Below are 18,970 nucleotides of genomic sequence, written 5' to 3'. Positions count from 1 at the left end.
AGATACACATACCCACCATGTAGTCCTCAGCCAAGTCTTCTGCTGGGCTCAGCACTGACCCAGCAGACCCAGACCTTGGGACTGACAGGCCTGGGGGAAGCAAGAGTAGCAGTCCCTGAAGGACCCACTGCTGAATTACGTGCTACAGCAGAGCTTTTCTGTGAGGGTATTTAAGCTGGAGCCTGTTCTGCAGTAAAACTGCCAGCCTCATTCTGCCCCTCTTCAGCTTCTGCGAGTGAAACATCAGATCCAAGAGGGAGGGAGGAGAGCACCAAATGCAAGCCAGACCTTGCTACAGGACACTGCCATTTGGGTCAGAAGGCTGTGGGTCAGCCAGGCCAGTCGCTTATAGGAAATAAGGGTTGCTCCCGCAGCAACACCCCACCTCACAGCCTTTTAAAAGCAGCCCCGATGATACAGCAGCTCATTGGAGGGGACAAGCCCTAAGAACAGACAGCTCAGGGGTCACAGGCAGCCAGCCCTGGCATAGCTTCAGGTCCCATATGGTGCTGAGATCTGTTTATCTAGAGGAACATATTCTGCCCTCTTCTCCAGTGACCTGCTAACAGCTGACAGCTCACACCAAGGAAAAAAAAAAACACCCAAATACCAGGACAGTTATTTCTGCTTCTAGAGCAGCTGCTTGTCCCACCACAGCACTCCAATCCCTTGCTATATTCAGCACCGCCGCCTACCCATCCCCACATCCCCCCTCCTGTTTACCGAGAGGTACTTTTCCAGCAGCCCTGTGCAGCCCAGGTCAGTCCCACAAGGAGGGGATGACACCCAAACGCTTGCACAAGGGCAGGAGATGATTCTGCACTCCTGCTCAGAAGAACAGCTGCAAAACAAAACCCCTCTCCCCTAGCTGACAATCCCTCCCAATCTTAAGGTCATCTGAGAGAGAAACAGGGCACCTAGGAGTTACACAGCTAGGCTACCTCCCCTTCAGCTGCCCTTGCAACTCACCCCTCCAACCCCTCTCTGCTGAATGCTGGCACCTGCAAGGCCTAGACCAGCCTGAGAAGACTCCAACATCACTGCCAAATTCCTTACACAGAAATCTTCTGAGGGGCTCCAGACAGTTCCCAACTCCAGCCCTGCTATGCGCTGCTCAGGGTTTGCCCTTCCACAAAGCATCCCCTGATCTACCAGTCACCAGGCAGGCTGAGCACGCTGCTCTGAGCGAGGGGAGAAGGAAGACCACCTCACAGTACCTCATTTCGAATCTCCTGGCTCAGCCCTACACCTTGATCCAAGGGGAAGCCAGACACCAGCTCCGTGGTCAGGACATGCTTGCTGCACAGCTCATCCACTACTCTTGGGATGTAAAAGAAGGGGTGGTCTTTCAGCAGCTCCCTAGGGGATAGAGAAAGGAGAAGAAAAGCTTAGGAGCCCTGAGAGCAGCTGGGCCCCTCCACAACAGCACACAAGCCCCTTCACGCAACCCCTCCCCACACCCTGGCTGAGGCTGCCGGGAGACCTTTTTCTCAGCAGTTACAGTAGGGATCAAGTCACCAGAAACCACGCCAGTGACTTACAGCTGCTGCTGGCTCCTGCGGTGAGAGCAGAGCAGGGATATTAGGAGGGCTCCAGGCTGTTACCTCAAGGGGCACTGGGCTCTTTTGCTCGCCCCACTTTGCTTCAGGGCCACACTACACACATGGAAGAAACAGGCCTTTTCCAAGGGGAGCAATGCCACAGGGGCAGTTCTGCAGAGGGACAGGAGAGGCATCCAGCCTCTGGCAGCTCTCCCTCATCCAGCCTTCATGTAAAAACGATGTGGACCCCACTGCCACAGCAAGCCAAGGGAGCAGGCAGTGCTGGTGGTGTTAATTGCTGTAAGAGAACTGAAAAACCTCCTAGATTAAATGATGGGAGAAGCTCCTAACAGGCTGACAGAAGAGTGCACAGAACAGCACTGCAACCTGGCCTGAAGAGTTACTGCAGTACCTTCACAGGAGGTAGGACATGTTACTACGTTTCAGCTGACTGAAAATATGCCTGGCTGAGACAAGGTGGTAATTCTAGGGGACAGCTCAGGCCACAAACACACCCTTCCCCTGTGCTACATCCCAAGGCATGGCATTCATCTCCCCACTGTCCCTGAAGTTAAGCAACCTCTCCTCCGTTTCACACACACATAAAGAGATGGGAGGGGTTGAACGCAATGGTGTGAACATACTGGAATTTCCTTGCGCAGGCAGCTTCTCTCTCGTAGTCACACTCCAGGGCCAACTCTCTGCTCAGGACTTCAATCAAATGCTCAGGGAACAAACCTGCAAGTCAAACAGCAGAGAAGAGAGTAGGCGTAGAAAAAAGGAGCCCCTCAGGCTAAGCTTTCCAGAGCTGCAGCTGAGGAGCAACTTTGAGCTGAAGAGCATAAGAGGCCGCAAAAAGCCAAAGTGTATTTCCAACTAGATACAGGTTCTGCAGGTAATCCCAGGCCAAGGCTACACAGCCGCTCCTAAAGCAAGGTACACCCACACCGTTCTCATACAGCAGGGCTCTGTCCTCCTCCCCCAGCTCCCACCTCACAACCCACACTGTCTGTTCCTGGTATTGGCATGGCTGTGCAGAGACACACACCAAGGAGTAGAAGCACACAAACGCTAGCCTGGGCAAAAGCAGCAAAAAAGGCTCCAAACCATACCTGCCTACAACTGGGAGCAGGCACTGCTAGGCAGAAACAGTCAGCATGACTAAGACAGTGAACTGCAGCAGCACATAGCCAGGGCCTGAGCTGCCAAGTCACATCTTCTCAGTCTTGGAGCTGCAAAACCAATCCACTACTTGGGCCAGGCACGGCTGGGAGTGCAGCAGCCTCTGCAGGATCCTGCTCAGCCACCACAGAGAACAGCCCCAGGTTTTGTCAGCACCCAGCCTGATTTTAAAGCAGTATTTGTACAGTCCCACTAAGATTTACAGCTGCTGCAGGCAGGTATTTGGAAAAAAGGAGTAGTAAGTCCTGCATTCCCTGTGGAAAAAGGGACTTATCCGTGTGCTGGGACACTGAGCAAGCTCCAAGTCTGACAGTTCTCCACCTCTCCACAACTCTGACTGGGAAGAACAGAGAACGACTGGGAAGAGCACAGAATGGCAGGCATAGAGGGCTACAGGAAACATGGAGAAGAATGAGTTCTGCCAGAGGTACCAGAAAATAACAGGGACAAAGCAAGACTACCTAAACCTGAACACTGCCCACACTTCATGCCTAGAAAGCCCTCAAAAGTGAGTATACCCAGACACGTTATACTTTGCCAAGAGTCCCTATGGGTCCTTCACTATAAAGAGCACACAGAGACAAGTGCACCTTACTCTGGCAGGCGCATGCATATACATGGCCCGGAAAAACCAACACAGGTGCACTTACCACCCCACTGAATGGACATTGGAGCAGGCACCTGCCCAGCAAAGGCAGTGGCAGCTCTGCAGCAGGAGAGGGGAGCAGAGCATGGCTCCCCAAGTTGGCCCTGCACCCACTGCCCACATCCACTACCTCTCCTGCTTTCTGCAGGAGATCTGCTCCTGGGCAGACTTATCAATTCTTAAGTCCTTTTCACTGTTTCCTTGAGGCTGTTTTCTCCCTCCAGTCTACGGAGAGAAGCATGCAATGTGCTTCTTGAAAGGGGTTGGCAGAACTCAACACGCGCCAGCGGGAACACAGGGCCTGCTAAGGGTCTTTTTACCTTCAGGGAGAATATTGCTCATGCTCAGGACAGTCATCAGGTTGTTAACATCACTGTTGATGCTCTGGGCGACTCCAGGGTACTGCAGGACAGAATGGGAGAGGGCAGTGTTGAGACTAGATGACCCAGTTGTACAGAGTAAGATAAAAACGCCTTCCAGCTCAACACCCACTGACCCCCACAACACAGCCACCTACAGCCTGGCAATGAACCAGGGCATACCTGAGCCACACACCCCTCCTCTAAAAGCTTATTTAAAGCCCAGCATCTAAAATGGGGAACAGAGAGACAGGCTAAGATGCAGCTCCTTGCAACCAGAATGGCCTGTTCAGGTCCTCTGACAGGGACTCTTCCAACACGTGAAAGGTTCTCGGACACACGAATCTCGCAACAGAGCTGGCAGCTGGTCATTTCCCTACCACAGCTGAAAGCACGTGCCACTGACAGCCCCTGAGTGTTTCATCCACAGCAGCAGGGCAAGCAGTGAGACCCCAGACTAGTCCTGACAAAGGTGTCTCCTTCTGTTCTTTCTCACCTTGCCTGTCAAGAAGGGGACCAGCCTACACTGCTGGAGCAGAACGTGCATTGATACCACAGGGTTAACCTTCCGTTGCTTTTACCTCGGCCTAACTTCAGAGAGTACTTTGGACACAAGTGGCTTGAGAAGACACCAGTACCCACCCATACTGTTTCTAAAGTCTCCCCACTTTACAAAAAAACACCAACCAGATGACCAACTTTGCCTTGGACCCTGCTCAGTCAGCAAGGGATCTCACTCCTTTGGATTATAAGCTGTGTTCTACAAGGGGTTTCAGCTCCATAACTCAATTCTGTTAGAAATCCCTGCTTCAAGTTGCTGACAGCTTTAATGTGAATTGGTGAATACCCTCCTGCATCATCAGACTGTCACTGCTCAAGTCAGTGCCTGCTTGTCACTTAAAACTTCTTTAACCTTTGGGCTGTGGCCTGAAAGGGGCATGTGGCATATGCACATACCAGAGAGGAGACTGACCTATGGAGTAGGTAGGACCCTTGCACACACTTGTAAAAGTACAAGCAGTCCCTCACCACCATTATCCCCACGCTGCAGTGATACACCTATGAGACCTCTCCTGCTCATCTGGAGTCAGAGACTGGCTCAAGCTGCGGAACCTTTTCTGTCCCTCCCTTCTGCTTGCTGGACCCAAATTTTCACTTGCATTAAAATGTTTCTTATTTGTCCAGCAGTAAACATACTATGCAGTTCCCCTGCCCTTCTATGGGGGACAGACAAGAGACAAGGCTGGTCTGTAAAGCCCACCTGGATTTTCATGGCAACTTCCTTCCCGTTTTTCAAACGTGCCAGGTGAACCTGACCAATTGAAGCAGCAGCAAAGGGGCGTTCTTCAAAGGACTCCAGTTTATCCCTCCAGTTGGGGCCAAGATCGTTGTTCAGAGTTTTCTACAAATAAAAAGAAAGCATCAGGGTATGGGAAGCAAAGATTTAAGATTTTTGCTATTGGAAATCATGTTCCTCTAAGTCAACTCACACAGCGTATAGTAGTTCTGAGCACCTATACCCTGCTTTCTAGATTGTCCTCCCTTCCTCATCATTGCACACCATTGCAAGGAGTGGTGCAGCCAGCAGTGCTCCCCCAGCACTAAACAGATGCTGATCAGATCTGTGTGAGGCTCTGTTGCTCTGGCCTAAAGGACACAGATCTTGAGCACAAACACTGCTGCCTTAGCAATACAAAAGTCCCCTTTTTGGTGCCACTTGTTATCTTCCAGAAAGTGAGCAAAGAAGTGGATATTTCTCCTTTCGTCATGCTGCCAAGCTGAACAGAAGCAATCCAGGCATGCAAGAGTGACTCTCTTTAAAGCAATATTGACAATTAAAACCACAGCCTGCTTTAACAGCTTTTTTGCTACATTGCCAGACTGCCATATTTAAGTTCTGGTTCTGCTCAGTGTCTTTCAGAAGATAAGTAGTGCCAGCAATTCCTTTTGCATCACCCTTCACATCTTAATTTACAGAGGGAAGTAGAGACAAAGCGAGAACATGTACACAGGAGAAAGCAAACTTAGTTTGCTTCACTCTGGCTCTTCTCGATGGTGGGTTACATTTAACCAAAAAAGTAAGGACAAAGTTGCTGTTAATTTTCCATCAGACTAAGACTTGTAAGTCTGTTTCTAAAATGGGATGTAGACACTTCTAGACACTGGCTTAACATCCATGAGAAAGACGAGAGAGGGGAAACAGAAGAGGAGGCTACATTCAACAAGACCCTATAATCATATTTGTTTGCAACATCCTGTTCCATCCGCATAGTCTCGGGATATAAAAAAGCCCATGTTTTTCCCTCTGTCTAAAGCTAAGCTTCAATGCTTTCCAGAGAAAAGGCAGCACATAATTGAGATAAGGAATCAGATGTTACCCACAATTGAAAATATGCAACATTTGTTGAAAGAATGCTCTTAAAAATCCCCATCCACCTCCCCTACTGGGGTATGTCACAGGTGACATTTATTTTTGTCTTGTTTCGGCTGGGATAGAGTTAATTTTCTTCCTAGGAGCTGGTATAGTGCTGTGTTTTGGATTTAGGATGAGAATAATGTGATAACGCACTGATGTTTTAGTTGTTGCTAAGTAGTGTTTACACGAAGTCAAGGACTTTTCAGCTTCCCATGCTCTGCCAGCAAGGAGGTGCACAAGAAGCTGGAAGGGAGCATAGCCAGGACAGCTGACCTAAACTGGCTAAAGGGATATTATATACCATACGACGTCCTGCTCAGTATATAAACTGAGGGGAGTTGGCCGGGGGGGTGGGCAGCAAGTGCTGCTCGGGGACTGGCTGAGCATCAATAAGTGGGTGGTGAGCGGTTGCATCACTTGTTTTTCTTGGGTTTTGTTCCTCTCTCTCTCTCATTGTTTTACTTTTCATTACAATTTCTTCTTATTATTTTATTTCAAGTATTAAACTGTTCTTATCTCAACCCATGAGTTTTCTTACTTTTACTCTTCGAATTCTCTCCCCCATCCCATGGGAGGGGTGAGTGAGCAGCTGTGTGGTGCTTAGTTGCCAACTGGGGTTAAACCACCACAATTCTGTTATTGTCCCTCCTCCCCTAAGCAGGAAGGAGTATTTCTCACCATCATCTGCTTTATCGGCATGAAGTCGGCGCTCTGACGTACACGCTCAAAAATCCTCTGGAGATGGGGGTTGATGAAGGCATCATCTGCCAAGGGAAAAGCACACGGCAGTCAGTGCAGGCACTGCATTCTCCAGTTCTTCAGCACACAAAGAATCGTGCACCAGGTTATCCTGCCCCCAAGCACACCCCAGTGAAGGTTTTGGAAATAATTCTAGTTCAGAAACTCTCCATACCCAGAAGTATGCTTCTGCAACAGCCCAGAGAAAAGCCATCAGTTCTGCGAAACTTTTCATTTCATAAAGGCTTATGGAGGAATTAGATTTATCTGTTGCTCTCCCAACACTGGAAAAAAGTCCAGGCTACCACCCTTTATCTTGAGAACTCAACCTGCACATGCACTTGTGACATTCAAATAAAAATCTATCATTCCTCTGCATTTACAGATGCACGTGCAACTGTAAGTCTATCCCACGCACCAAGAAACAAACAGCTACCTTAAGAGCACTGTCCTGGGAAGAGGGGTGGAAAGGAATAGCAAGAAAAATGCAGAGACATGGCATTAACACTCAGCGTTGTTTAAAAATTACCACCGAAGCCATGAGCAGCATTTAAAAGTACTAACAAAACCCCACTGTGGAATCAACAGGAGCTCCCATTCTGTCACTGCAAGTCAGAGATTAACAGGCTTTGCAGGAACAGTGAGTAAAACTCCTGTTGTGACGTTATAACCGTGCAAGAAGGCTAGACATTGCATTTGCGTGTGCATTCCAAACACCGAAAGAAACTCCTGCTCTATCATCGATGGTGTATCACTGCCAAGCCTCTGAACATTATAAAAACTATTCTCAGGGGTATGTGAAAGTATTAGCCATCATGTTGTAACATGATAACCTGCACCTCCTAGGATGACTGTGCAGAACAAGAATGGACCTCACTAAAAATGACTCCTGCTCCTAGAAACCATTTGTATCAAGGTATCAGGGTCTGCCACAGGCAATTAAGATCAACTTCTGTTGTTTTGGTTATTGCTGACGTTCAAAAAAACTCACAAAGTTATTTCAACGTTTAGCCTGAGAGGGCATTCTTAACTGGGGCTGCTTGACCACCACTGCTTTGTTCATCATGCACAACATCAAATAGCCAAGAAACCTGCCAGTCCAGATGGACTGTACAGAAACTCAGCAGCAACGTTAAAAATCAGTCATGCTGCGGAGGCAACTCTGACACAAACGAGGCTTACAACATGCTGCTGAACAAGGTTATACGTCTTTGTGGTAAACTGATGAGGCCTTACCGGAATGAAACACGAAGCAAGAGTCAAGGCAGAGCACTCTCAACTGGCAAATGCAGCTGCCTTTCCAGCATCTTCCAGAGCACACGCACCAGTATACAGGATGATTTTGGGCCCTTGGCATCCTTTCTGTGCCTGACCTTCAGGGATGTGAGTCCCTAACAAACCCACTACCTCCCAGAAGCAGACATCAGGACACTGCTTTTTAAGGACACTGCTTTGTAACTTCTGGGTGGTTTAGCTCACAGGTGCTCAGCTGCACCCGGACAAGGCAACACAGAGCCCCTGTGCTCAATTAGCACACATCCCTGTTGAAAGAAGAAGCCAATTGAAACTCACCAGGCCACAGAGAGGCCCATGAAGTGGCAGGAACTCTGTGAAGCCCCTCCTGCCCAAACAGCCAGCTCAAGAACCTGATGCTCCGCACCATTGGAAGTGTCTAACCTGTTTCACCACAGCTATCCCTCAGCAAGGTTACCAGGGGCCTATGTTCTCGCCAGGCATGGCAGCACTACACGCACTCGTCACAAGAGTCAAATGAGGGCAGGGCAGCGCCACCGAGGTTGCTAAAGGCCTGTATGCTCTTGACACCCAAGTGAAGTCAATCGGCAAGTGTTTGACACTCCTGCCAGAGCTCAGTAACATTAGGAGACAGCCGGCAAGTGACAAAAATCCAGAGCATTTCTGCTCCTCAGAGCTGGCCTTTCACAGCTATTCCCTCTTCACTCACATCCAAGCCTCAGGCAGCTCTGACCAGGCTCTGGGCACACATCAGGTGCAACTCAATAGTGTCTTAAGAATTTTAAATTAATCCCCACCTACGGTAGACAAATTAACTTCAGAGCTGATTTCCAGGCATGGCTCATTCACCCCACATACCAGAGGCACTGGCCACAGAAAGCCAGGAGCACAGGAGCTCCTCCTGGATCTGCACTGTGAACCTGGCCGTTCTTAGAGGGTGAGAAAACAGCATATAGGTGGCAGCCTTCGATATAGCAGCTGCTGCCTCCCACTTAGCTTTGTTCATGTTGCCATCAGCCTGGCATGCACCTAAAACAAGTCATTAGCAAATGGAGAACGATGGAATGCCACAATCAGGACTCTCTGGAACAGGGAGCTGGTCTTGCTTTATTGGCTAGCCCAAGTTATTTAATACAATACTAGATCCAGCCTCATCAGTCTATACCTACAAAAATTCAAGTAGAAGCACAAGCCAAGCAAGCTGAGTACTTCAAACACTCAGACACTGACTCAGTTTCAGTAACATCTTGAAAGGTATTTCCAGACAAGTGTAACAGCTATTTTTGTCTGGTTCTTTCCTTCCCTATCAAGTTGGGCAGGAAGGCAAAGCGGACAGGTCCAGATAAGGTTTGAATTCAGCACATCTGCTATCTTCCAGGAGTAACCTAACAGTTCAGCGCAGACACTGATGTCACTCATGCCTTCACCTGTGATCACTGACTTCAGAGCCCAATGGACTAAGTACCAGTTTGAAGTCTCCTCAAGATGAAAACAAGTGTTTTATACCTGATAAGATTATTACCTGATAAGATTATCAGCTGTACTGGCCTTTCCAGCAAAGCTTCTCTGCCAACAAAGCATATAAACCATAAACATGCTGTAATGGGAGAGGGCTGTGGATATAACCTTGACCACTTTCGATGAACAAAGAACAGGATCATGTTCTTGTCATCATACTCCTCCTTTCTGGCGGGATACCTGTGTACAGAGTGTGATATAGCTCTGCTTCTCAACAGTTGCTTTCAATACAGGCATTAAAATTCACAGAGAGCATCACCTTATTTTCAACCAATTTTACTTGTGCGCCTGCCACACAGGGGCATTGGGAAAGTGGTGGTATATAATGCACACATCCAGTTATTTCACCCTGGGATTAGACTGAACTGAATCAAGCATATCTCCATCACTGCTCTCACATGAGAAAGCCACTTGTCTAGTCCCTCCACATTCACTTGACGCTGATTCCAGACAGCTGACTGTGCATCACAAGAAATCAATTGCCCTACCTGGCAGCACTGCTAAGGAGGATAGCTGAGGACCTATGCTACCACTTACCCTGAATGCTTAACATCTGTCCCAGCTTCAGTGCCGCTCCCCGGACCTTGCACAAGGTTCTCACGATTCTTTCTGCATTGGCCTCTGACAGGAATGGGCTGGAATCCATCACCGCTTTCTTTCCTGAGAAGAGAAAGTGTATGGATGAAGAGCACCCTTACCTCGGTAAGCTCAATCCATTGTGTTAGCCCATTTTCAACAGATTTGTCCTTCCCCAGAGAAATCAAACTAGGACTACACTCAGTGCCTTCACTGCAACCCAGGGGCATGGACTGCACTTGGACACACGTGTCTTGTGCTGACTTTGATATTGCTGGCTTGAGGGCCAACAGCAGCAAGTCACAGCAGCACAGACATTCATGGAGGCTACGCAAACCGTCCAGGATCCTGGGCAGATGTTGGTGCTTGAACTCACTGTGTCAGCTAGCTCAGCCTAAAACACTATGTAAAGGTCTCCCAAGTCCCATGCCATAGGCTGCAGCATAGCCTCCGAAGAGCAGTAGGGCTGAGCCACAGCAAGGAGGAACCGTCAAAAGCTTTGACAGCACACTGGGATAGACTGAGAATGCGCTGGCACTTCTTAGGGTGGGAGCAGGGATTCACACCAGCACCAAACCTCCTTTCTCATACCCAATAACTCTTGCCCAAAACACATAGATTCATACATAAACATATTGCTGTGCAATTGCACATCCCGAGTGTGCACTAGGCATCTGTAGAGAGCAGACACAACTTCCACATCTCCAAGTCCACAATAACATTCTTTTCTAATCAAACTGAAATTTACTGTCTCCTGATACACAGGCAAAACAAACTCCCCAACACCATAACCCCAAAACACCATGGCTGCATTTTGAAAAAGCAGCAGATTGTAAATCTGGGATGAGGTTAGTCAAGCTAGTCAAATCCAGGGAGGCTGGAGGATAATCCTCACAGGGGAAGCCCAGCAGAAGCTCTCATCTGTGATACCACGCTCTTCTTGGACGTTTGTGCTGGGAGGGAAATTAATTCCTGTTGTCAAGATTGCCAACCCTTTTCCCTTTTACATCCTTACCCATGCATGCCATTCCTCGCCATGTTCTTAGGGGCAGTTTGCTACCGAGAAAGACGCTGCCTTTAGACAGAAGAACATCTCAATGTAGTTAGTCACTTGTTCTGACTGCACGTAGAGGCCGTGCAGAGAGGAGGCCAAACCCTTCTGTCCTTACTCTATCAACAGTCATGCAAGCATCAGCTTGCACAGAACAAGGCCCAAAATACACATACTCAAACACAGACATTCCTGTCCCCCAGAAAGGGTAAAGCCTGATGTCTGACAGGCTCACTAAGTAATCACTGCAGCCATCTACACACCAGTGCCCTGGCCCTAAGTACGCAATGTGGTTTTTATGTAGCGTAAGCAGCACTTCCGCTTCACTTTTTTTTTTTTTTAAAGGAAGAAGGAAGGAGGAGGGAAGGAGACTCTGACTCAATTTAGTCGTCCCTTTGGGAGAAGCAACCCAAAACTCTTTCTCCAGGCGCTGCCCAGTAGAGCAGGGACACAAGGGGCAGGCAGGCACCCGTCAACCACTTCTCTTGGGGCTGCAGCTCAGCTCCTGCTGATGCCAAGCAGGAAGAAGGTCAGGTCTTACAGCCAGGCTGCAGGGCCCACAGCTGGTATGCTGATCTTGGGGCAACATCTGTGATTTTTTTTTCCAACACCTCAGAGGAAAGGGTAGAAAGGACAGAACAGCTGAAGCCCACATATACAACAAGCAGGGCCCAAAAAGGCATGGCAGCTGCGACAGCCCTGAAGATATCAGGCAGACGGAAGTTACTGGTGTGTCATGTAGTGCCTACAACAGCAAGAGATCCTCTCCATCTCCAGCTAGCTCTCAGGAAGGTATACAGAGGGAGCTCAGACTGGCCAGGGGACAGGAGAAAGAACCAAGAGTCAGACTGAAGTAGCTGCTCTCTAAACTCTGGTGGCTCACACAACTTGGTACAACCTTCGTGAGGCACTAAGCATGTTACTGATCTGACAGACACCCTTCAGCCCCAGCAAGCAGCTGGCTTGCTTACAAAGCTTTCCCTAGAGAAGTGATGCCACTGAACTTTCCACCGGCAGTGCACAGAGGATGCCAAGTACTACCTTTCCCTGTCTTTCAGCCCTCCTTTCCTTTACCTGTTTTGTGGGAGAGCGGCAAGATGGCACTGCATGTGGGACATCGTGGGACATCATCTATCTGTCCAAATCCCTGTGCCAAGTAAAGAATGTACATGAAAAGGAGAGAGGAAGAAAAACACTAGGAGGGAGTACACAGGACAACTACCCTGCTCTTGAGAGCAAGATGCAGAGAAGCAGGAGGGGCCCAGAAGTCACCATTTGCATCACACACAGCAATCCTCAGAGCACATTTTGCTCTGGATCTTGAATGTATGGAGTCTGAGAGGCTGAATAGGTAAAGCTGCCTAGGGAAAAAGGATGTGGCTTTGCCCACTTGAAAAGCTGGCTCTGGAAAGTGGCATGCTTGGAGCCATCTAACAGAGCTCTGGCTCTCCACTGTCCCACCAGGAAAATTCTGTCTCCTTAGCAATGATGAGGCAAATGAACCCTTGTATGAGCTCTGACATACAGACACACGGGAGCTAGGGAAACTACCGAGTCAAAACCTTACCCTCCTTCACACCACCTGCACACACAAACACCCTCCTTTGAGTCTGCAGCAGGATAAAGGAGTTAGTTAATGATTAAAGTCACCTCCAGAAGGCAATGAACCCTGACAATTTTAAGAGACTCTTATCAGAGAAAGAGCCAAACACAGGCACTCCCCATCCTCTTCTCCTGGTGTGCTTCTCACTGAAGTCAAGCCACAGGGGCACTATCTGATCACCAGGCAGCCCAACAGCACGTGATCAGCCGTTGCTTGTTTATGTACTTTGCTAAAAGTGGGCATGAACAAGAAGGTGACTTGAAAGCGAGAGTCAAAAGCGGGATTATGTAAATGGCAAGTGAAGAGGAAAAAACAGAGAAAAAACGGACATAGGCTTCCAAGACTAGGTGGAAAGGAAGTGGGGATAAAATCCAGCACAAGTTCATGAAAAAATATGGCAATTTTCAGCATTAATGTTTTTCCCAAAGACTGCAGGTACCTTTTGATGCTACAAACGATTTCCTCCCCATCTTAAGATCACGAAGTTGGGTTTTTTTTACCTACTTCATCAGGGAAAGAAAAAAAGGCAAATAGAAGTCACATCTAAACAAGCTGTGGCAACAAGGAGACTTCGGAAATGAAGGCCCCTGCAGCCACGGTGCCTGGAACCTGTCAGCTCTTCCACAGCAGAGGCAGCAGGCAGATGCCCTCAGGAGTGCTTGACCCACGCCTTCCTTTCCAAATCCAGAATCGGTGTGAGCCCTTCCAAATCTGTGTGCATCTCACAGCTGTATCACTGCTTTTCCACCTCCTTTGCTACTGTCAAATGGAGAACCAGCCACTGGACTTTGCGTATATTTGTTTTCAGAACCATCCGCCACACAAACTTGGGGGCAAGGGAAGAGTCAAGAACATAGCCTAAGCACTTAGGACTGAAAACCCAAGATTGCATTATTCCTTTTCATAAGAAAACAACTCTACATTCAAACCTAGGCCAGCTGCCAGCCTTTTGGGGCTCTGCCCAGCCTGGCATTTGCACAGTGTCTAGTGGAACGGCCTGGTACAGGTCATTAATAAGTTACAAAGTTGACCTTGAACCCAGAGTCTCTTTACTAGTAATGGCAGCTATTTATCTTTCATTTTTATTCCTGGAAATGTATCCTACCCTCCCACTCCCACCCCGTGTCAGCCTTGCACTTTAGATACACACTCTAAATACTGAGACTGCCATCAAGGTCACCAGTGACCAAGGAGGTTATTTTTAATTAGCTACATCAGCCTACCAAGAAAATTCCCACTGGAAATCAAGTAGAGCCATCCTCTTTTTAAAAAAATAAGATGAACCAAACCACTTATTAAAGAACCTAAAAAGGGCGGCATTAGGCCCTCAAGCCCTTAAAAAGAAAAAGAAAAAAAACACAAAGAAACCCCTGGACCTACTCACAGGAATTTGGCAGTGGAAAGAATTTATGCCCAGGACATCAGGCTGGGATGGAGAAGGGAAAAATTCACAAACTCTTGCACCGGACTCTTTTGTTTTAGGATAAATCCCTTAAGAAGTGAATTGTTTATGGAAACAGAGACAATGCGAGGCAGAGAGAAGAGCAGGGCCCTGTGGCTACTAAACAAGGATGGGGAAATTGCACAGGAAAAAAATAGATGAGCACTAGCACAGTTGCTAGAGAACGTGCAGGAGAGTAGGCATTTGGGGTCCCTCCATTTGATGACAGCAATGGAAAGAAGTACAAGCCATGCTACTAGGATCACTTGCAGCTCAGGAGTTTCTGGCTTGTGGTTTTGTGACTGAAGGACCAGTGTTTCTAGATCCATTTTAAAGGCATGAAGATGCTTTCATTTGTACTGACTGGACAAGAGGAGGGTAACCAAGAGAAGGCTCTTTCCCATCACTTCTGGATGCCAGTGAAAGCATGAAATTCTTAGGCATGCCTTTGGGCATATACACATCCCACTTGTTTAAGTTTGAAGTGCCAAGAAGTTACTATTAATATTGCAGCAGCGGGGAGAGAAAAGACATCCTCTACCAGCTTCCAGAGTACAGGACGATATGTCATTCTCAACAGAGACAAGTCTTAGCCTGAGCTTATGGTGCTGGTAGCCAGAAAACTTGGACACAAATGCCTCGAACTGAAATCATGAAAGGGGTGCATAGGCATTTTTAAAGAAATGTAGAGGTACCTATGTCAAGAAATTTCCCCCAAGAACAGCTAAGGCTGGTACTGCCAGAAGAGCAGTAAGAAAATGGGATCTTGGACTCAAAACTGTGTACACATCCTCTGCCATGCATTTCTGCAGGAGCAGGGCCCATGGAAGGAGTTCTCATCCATGGAGCCTTACCCACCACTGTGAAATCCTGTGGAAAACACATCCAAGGACACTAGCTAGAGGCTGTAGCTGGGTCACCTGGAGACTTTCCTGAGTCCTAGGCCTGAGAAGCTCCAAGAGAGTATGAGGGCTGAAACAGTCTTTTACATAGTCTTTTCTCCATCCTTCAGTGGATGTGGGGGAGGAATGTTGCCACCAAGGACGAGGATAAGGCTGAGGTACTTACGCCTTCTTTGCCTCAGTCTTTAATAGTCAGAGCAGTTATCCTCAGGATACTCAGCCCCCTGAGCTGGAAGACATGGACGGCAAGCAGGATAAACCCCCCATAATCCAAGAGGAAGCAGTTAACAACTTGCTACGCCACCTGGACACTCACAAGTCTATGGGGCCAGGTGGGATCCACCCGAGGGTGCTGAGGGAGCTGGCGGAGGAGCTTGCCAAGCCTCTCTCCATCATTTACCAGCAGTCCTGGTTAACTGGGGAGGTCCCGGACGACTGGAGGCTCGCCAATGTGACGCCCATCTATAAGAAGGGCCGGAAGGAGGATCCAGGGAACTACAGGCCGGTCAGCCTGACCTCAGTGCCGGGGAAGATCATGGAGCGGTTCGTTTTGAGGGTGCTCACGAGCCATGTCCGGGACAACCAGGGGATCAGGCCCAGCCAGCACGGGTTCATGGAAGGCAGGTCCTGCTTGACCAACCTGATCTCCTTCTATGACCAGATGACCCGCCTAGTGGATGAGGAAGGGCAGTGGATGTGGTCTACCTGGACTTCAGTAAGGCCTTTGACACTGTCTCCCACAGCATTCTCCTAGAGAAGCTGGCGGCTCACGGCCTAGACAGGTGCACTCTTCGCTGGGTAAAAAACTGGCTGGACGGCCGAGCCCAGAGAGTTGTGGTCAATGGAGTTAAATCCAGTTGGCGGCTGGTCACGAGCGGTGTTCCCCAGGGCTCAGTACTGGGGCTGGTCCTGTTCAATATCTTTATCAATGATCTGGACGAGGGGATCGAGTGCTCCCTCAGTAAGTTTGCAGACGACACCAAGTTGGGCGGGAGTGTTGATCTGCTGGAGGGTAGGAAGGCTCTGCAGAGGGACCTGGACAGGCTGGATCGATGGGCCGAGGCCAACTGTATGAGGTTCAACAAGGCCAAGTGCCGGGTCCTGCACTTCGGCCACAACAACCCCAGGCAACGCTACAGGCTTGGGGAAGAGTGGCTGGAAAGCTGCCCAGAGGAAAAGGACCTGGGGGTGCTGGTTGACAGCCGGCTGAACATGAGCCGGCAGTGTGCTCAGGTGGCCAAGAAGGCCAACGGCATCCTGGCCTGTATCAGAAATAGTGTGGCCAGCAGGAGCAGGGAGGTGATCGTGCCCCTGTACTCGGCACTGGTGAGGCCGCACCTCGAATACTGTGTTCAGTTTTGGGCCCCTCACTACAAGAAGGACATGGAGGTGCTGGAGCGTGTCCAGAGGAGGGCAACGAAGCTGGTGAAGGGCCTGGAGCACAAGTCTTGTGAGGAGCGGCTGAGGGAACTGGGGTTGTTTAGTCTGGAGAAGAGGAGGCTGAGGGGAGACCTCATCGCGCTCTACAACTACCTGAAAGGAGGCTGTAGCGAGGTGGGGGTTGGTCTCTTCTGCCAAGTAACCAGCAATAGGACGAGAGGAAAATGGCCTCAAGTTGCGCCAAGGGAGGTTTAGACTGGACATTAGGAGAAATTTCTTTACTGCAAGAGTGGTCAGGCCTTGGAACAGGCTGCCCAGGGAAGTGGTGGAGTCACCATCCCTGGAAGTATTTAAAAGACGTGTAGATGAGGCCCTTAGGGACATGGTTTAGTGGGCATGGTGGTGTTGGGTTGACGGTTGGACTCGATGATCTTAGAGGTCTTTTCCAACCTTAATGATTCTATGATCTGCCTCACCTCAATACTTGCTGCTCTTGGCCCATTCTCGGTCCCACTACCCTTCTCCTTTACAGTGTAACCACTGCTCCAAGCTCTTATCTAAGCAGACATGGCAGCAAGAGGGGAAGCAAGAACAAAAGCAAGACAGCTAAAAATAAAAGCCAGGTTATTTGCTAACTCCCTTGTCTAGCATTGAAGTCAGCAGTTCTCATTGCCTTATTCTTTAATCAAGGTTTGTTCAAGAAAATTGCTGTTCCCAAAGCATGACTCAGCCTGTAGAGCAGACTTCTGGCACCAAGTTATAGTTACATGGGAAAATAATAGCTTCCCTAGCAAGAAATAAAAAGGTGCAGTTGCTTTATTGCAAGGAAAAAGTGTCTGTTGCTCTCTAAAGAAAAAAAAAAAATCCTTTCCTATGCTGCAAGGAAGAGAAACAAAGCTCATGTTATTCCCTCAAATTTCATGAGCTTTGCAAGCTCATGTTTTCACTTTGGGGTGTGCCCAATTAGAAAATAATCTGGCAAGCAGAGAAATACCAACAGTTGTGCAATTCCTCCTCTGTCAGAAGCAAAGCAAATCATCAATTTCCAACAGGTATGAACAACCTGTCAAACATTACAAGCACTGAAAGCAAAAGCCTTCAAGGATTCTCTAGAGGATGGGCCATGTTTGCCTGAATGCATGCTTTTAAATCAAAGCAAAGAAACCCACCCAGCCTCAAACACCTCAGGTCACGGAGAGAAACAACAACTCTTTGCCAAGGATCCTTTTTCTTTGCTGGGCTGCTCTGCATTGCCTAGTTGTACAGGGAATACAAAGATGCAAGTATTAACAAGTAGTGTCCTGGGTGGACACAACCCCTGCCTTACCCCTGTCCCCCCACCACAGGGAATGTGTTTCATCTGCTGGGGTGTTGTTTTTTGGTTGGGGTTTTTTTGTTTGGTTGGTTGGTTTTTTTAGGGTTCTCCCCCCTCCAAATTTCTTCAATTTTCAGCCACTCTAGTACCTCCTGGAATAGAGGTTCACGCTATCTCTGTCTCCATCCTTCCCCCCAGCCCATGACGACCAGGGGGAAGACACAAACTGGCCTTGTAGTAGAATACAACTGGCCACAGAGTAAAATTACAAGGACCCAGCAGTTGTCATTATCTCAAAGCAATGCTTCTGAACCAGGAACGATTTGACTTCATTTTTACTTCTAGCTGCAAGTGCTTAGCCCTTTCATCAGTTCCCTCCAGTCACTGGAAATAATCCAAACACACAAACATGCTAGCCAAACCAGACAGACTATCTGAAGACCAAACGGCCTGCAGTAACTGTAACAAAGAACTTCACATTTTGCAGTATCCTACCAAAGCTTTTCCTAGATAAGAAACAAGTGAATGGAGCCATAAGCTTTAGAATAATCTCTGTTTTCTAGGAAAGAACACCATGTACCTTCTATGCCCTAAACAATCGGCCACACACAACCATTTGGTACCACCATATTTTACCAACACATAAGCTTAGAAGAAAGCCACCATGACATGGCCAGGTACAACTTAGGAACATTTTACCTCCAACTTCAAACAAGCTGGGAAGAAAACAGCTCAATTTGCACAGCACAGCCTTTTGACCTGTTAAGAGAATCCTTTAGAAGGCGGCAAAATATAGATACTGGAAGTAGATAATTGCCATTTAACATGTACATAAAGCTTTTTGTCTCTCTTAGAGAGCAGCCATCCTCCAAGTTCCTCCTAGGCAGATCATCCTTAAATTTTAAACAGACTGCAACCACTAATAAAGTTTTCAGACATACATACATCTACAGTTTCTGTACTGATAGAACTACATGGTTTCACTGAACAGTTTAAAAAACAAATTGTTAGGCCAGGACAATCCAAGAATGAGCACAGGGATAGTATT

The 18,970-nt window shown here is 48.3% G+C and overlaps 1 protein-coding gene across 4 annotated transcripts in view; it reads right to left on the bottom strand.

Moving 5' to 3' along the window:
* COQ8A (coenzyme Q8A) overlaps window positions 1-18,970 on the bottom strand; it is a 50,820-nt gene that overhangs the window by 4,371 nt on the left and 27,479 nt on the right. For all 4 annotated transcript variants that reach the window (XM_075147265.1, XM_075147269.1, XM_075147266.1 and 1 more), the window contains 6 exons: window positions 10,192-10,314; window positions 6,823-6,908; window positions 4,990-5,130; window positions 3,690-3,771; window positions 2,186-2,279; window positions 1,218-1,359 (listed from right to left, as the gene is read on the bottom strand). In XM_075147265.1, coding sequence (XP_075003366.1) covers window positions 1,218-1,359; window positions 2,186-2,279; window positions 3,690-3,771; window positions 4,990-5,130; window positions 6,823-6,908; window positions 10,192-10,314 — 668 coding nt within the window. The remainder of the gene's footprint in view (window positions 1-1,217; window positions 1,360-2,185; window positions 2,280-3,689; window positions 3,772-4,989; window positions 5,131-6,822; window positions 6,909-10,191; window positions 10,315-18,970) is intronic.

This window comes from Calonectris borealis, chromosome 3, assembly GCF_964195595.1.
Source record: "Calonectris borealis chromosome 3, bCalBor7.hap1.2, whole genome shotgun sequence".
Lineage (NCBI taxonomy): Eukaryota > Metazoa > Chordata > Aves > Procellariiformes > Procellariidae > Calonectris > Calonectris borealis.
The sequence above is the reverse complement of the archived record's forward strand: the minus strand, read 5'-3'. Positions and strand labels throughout refer to the sequence as shown.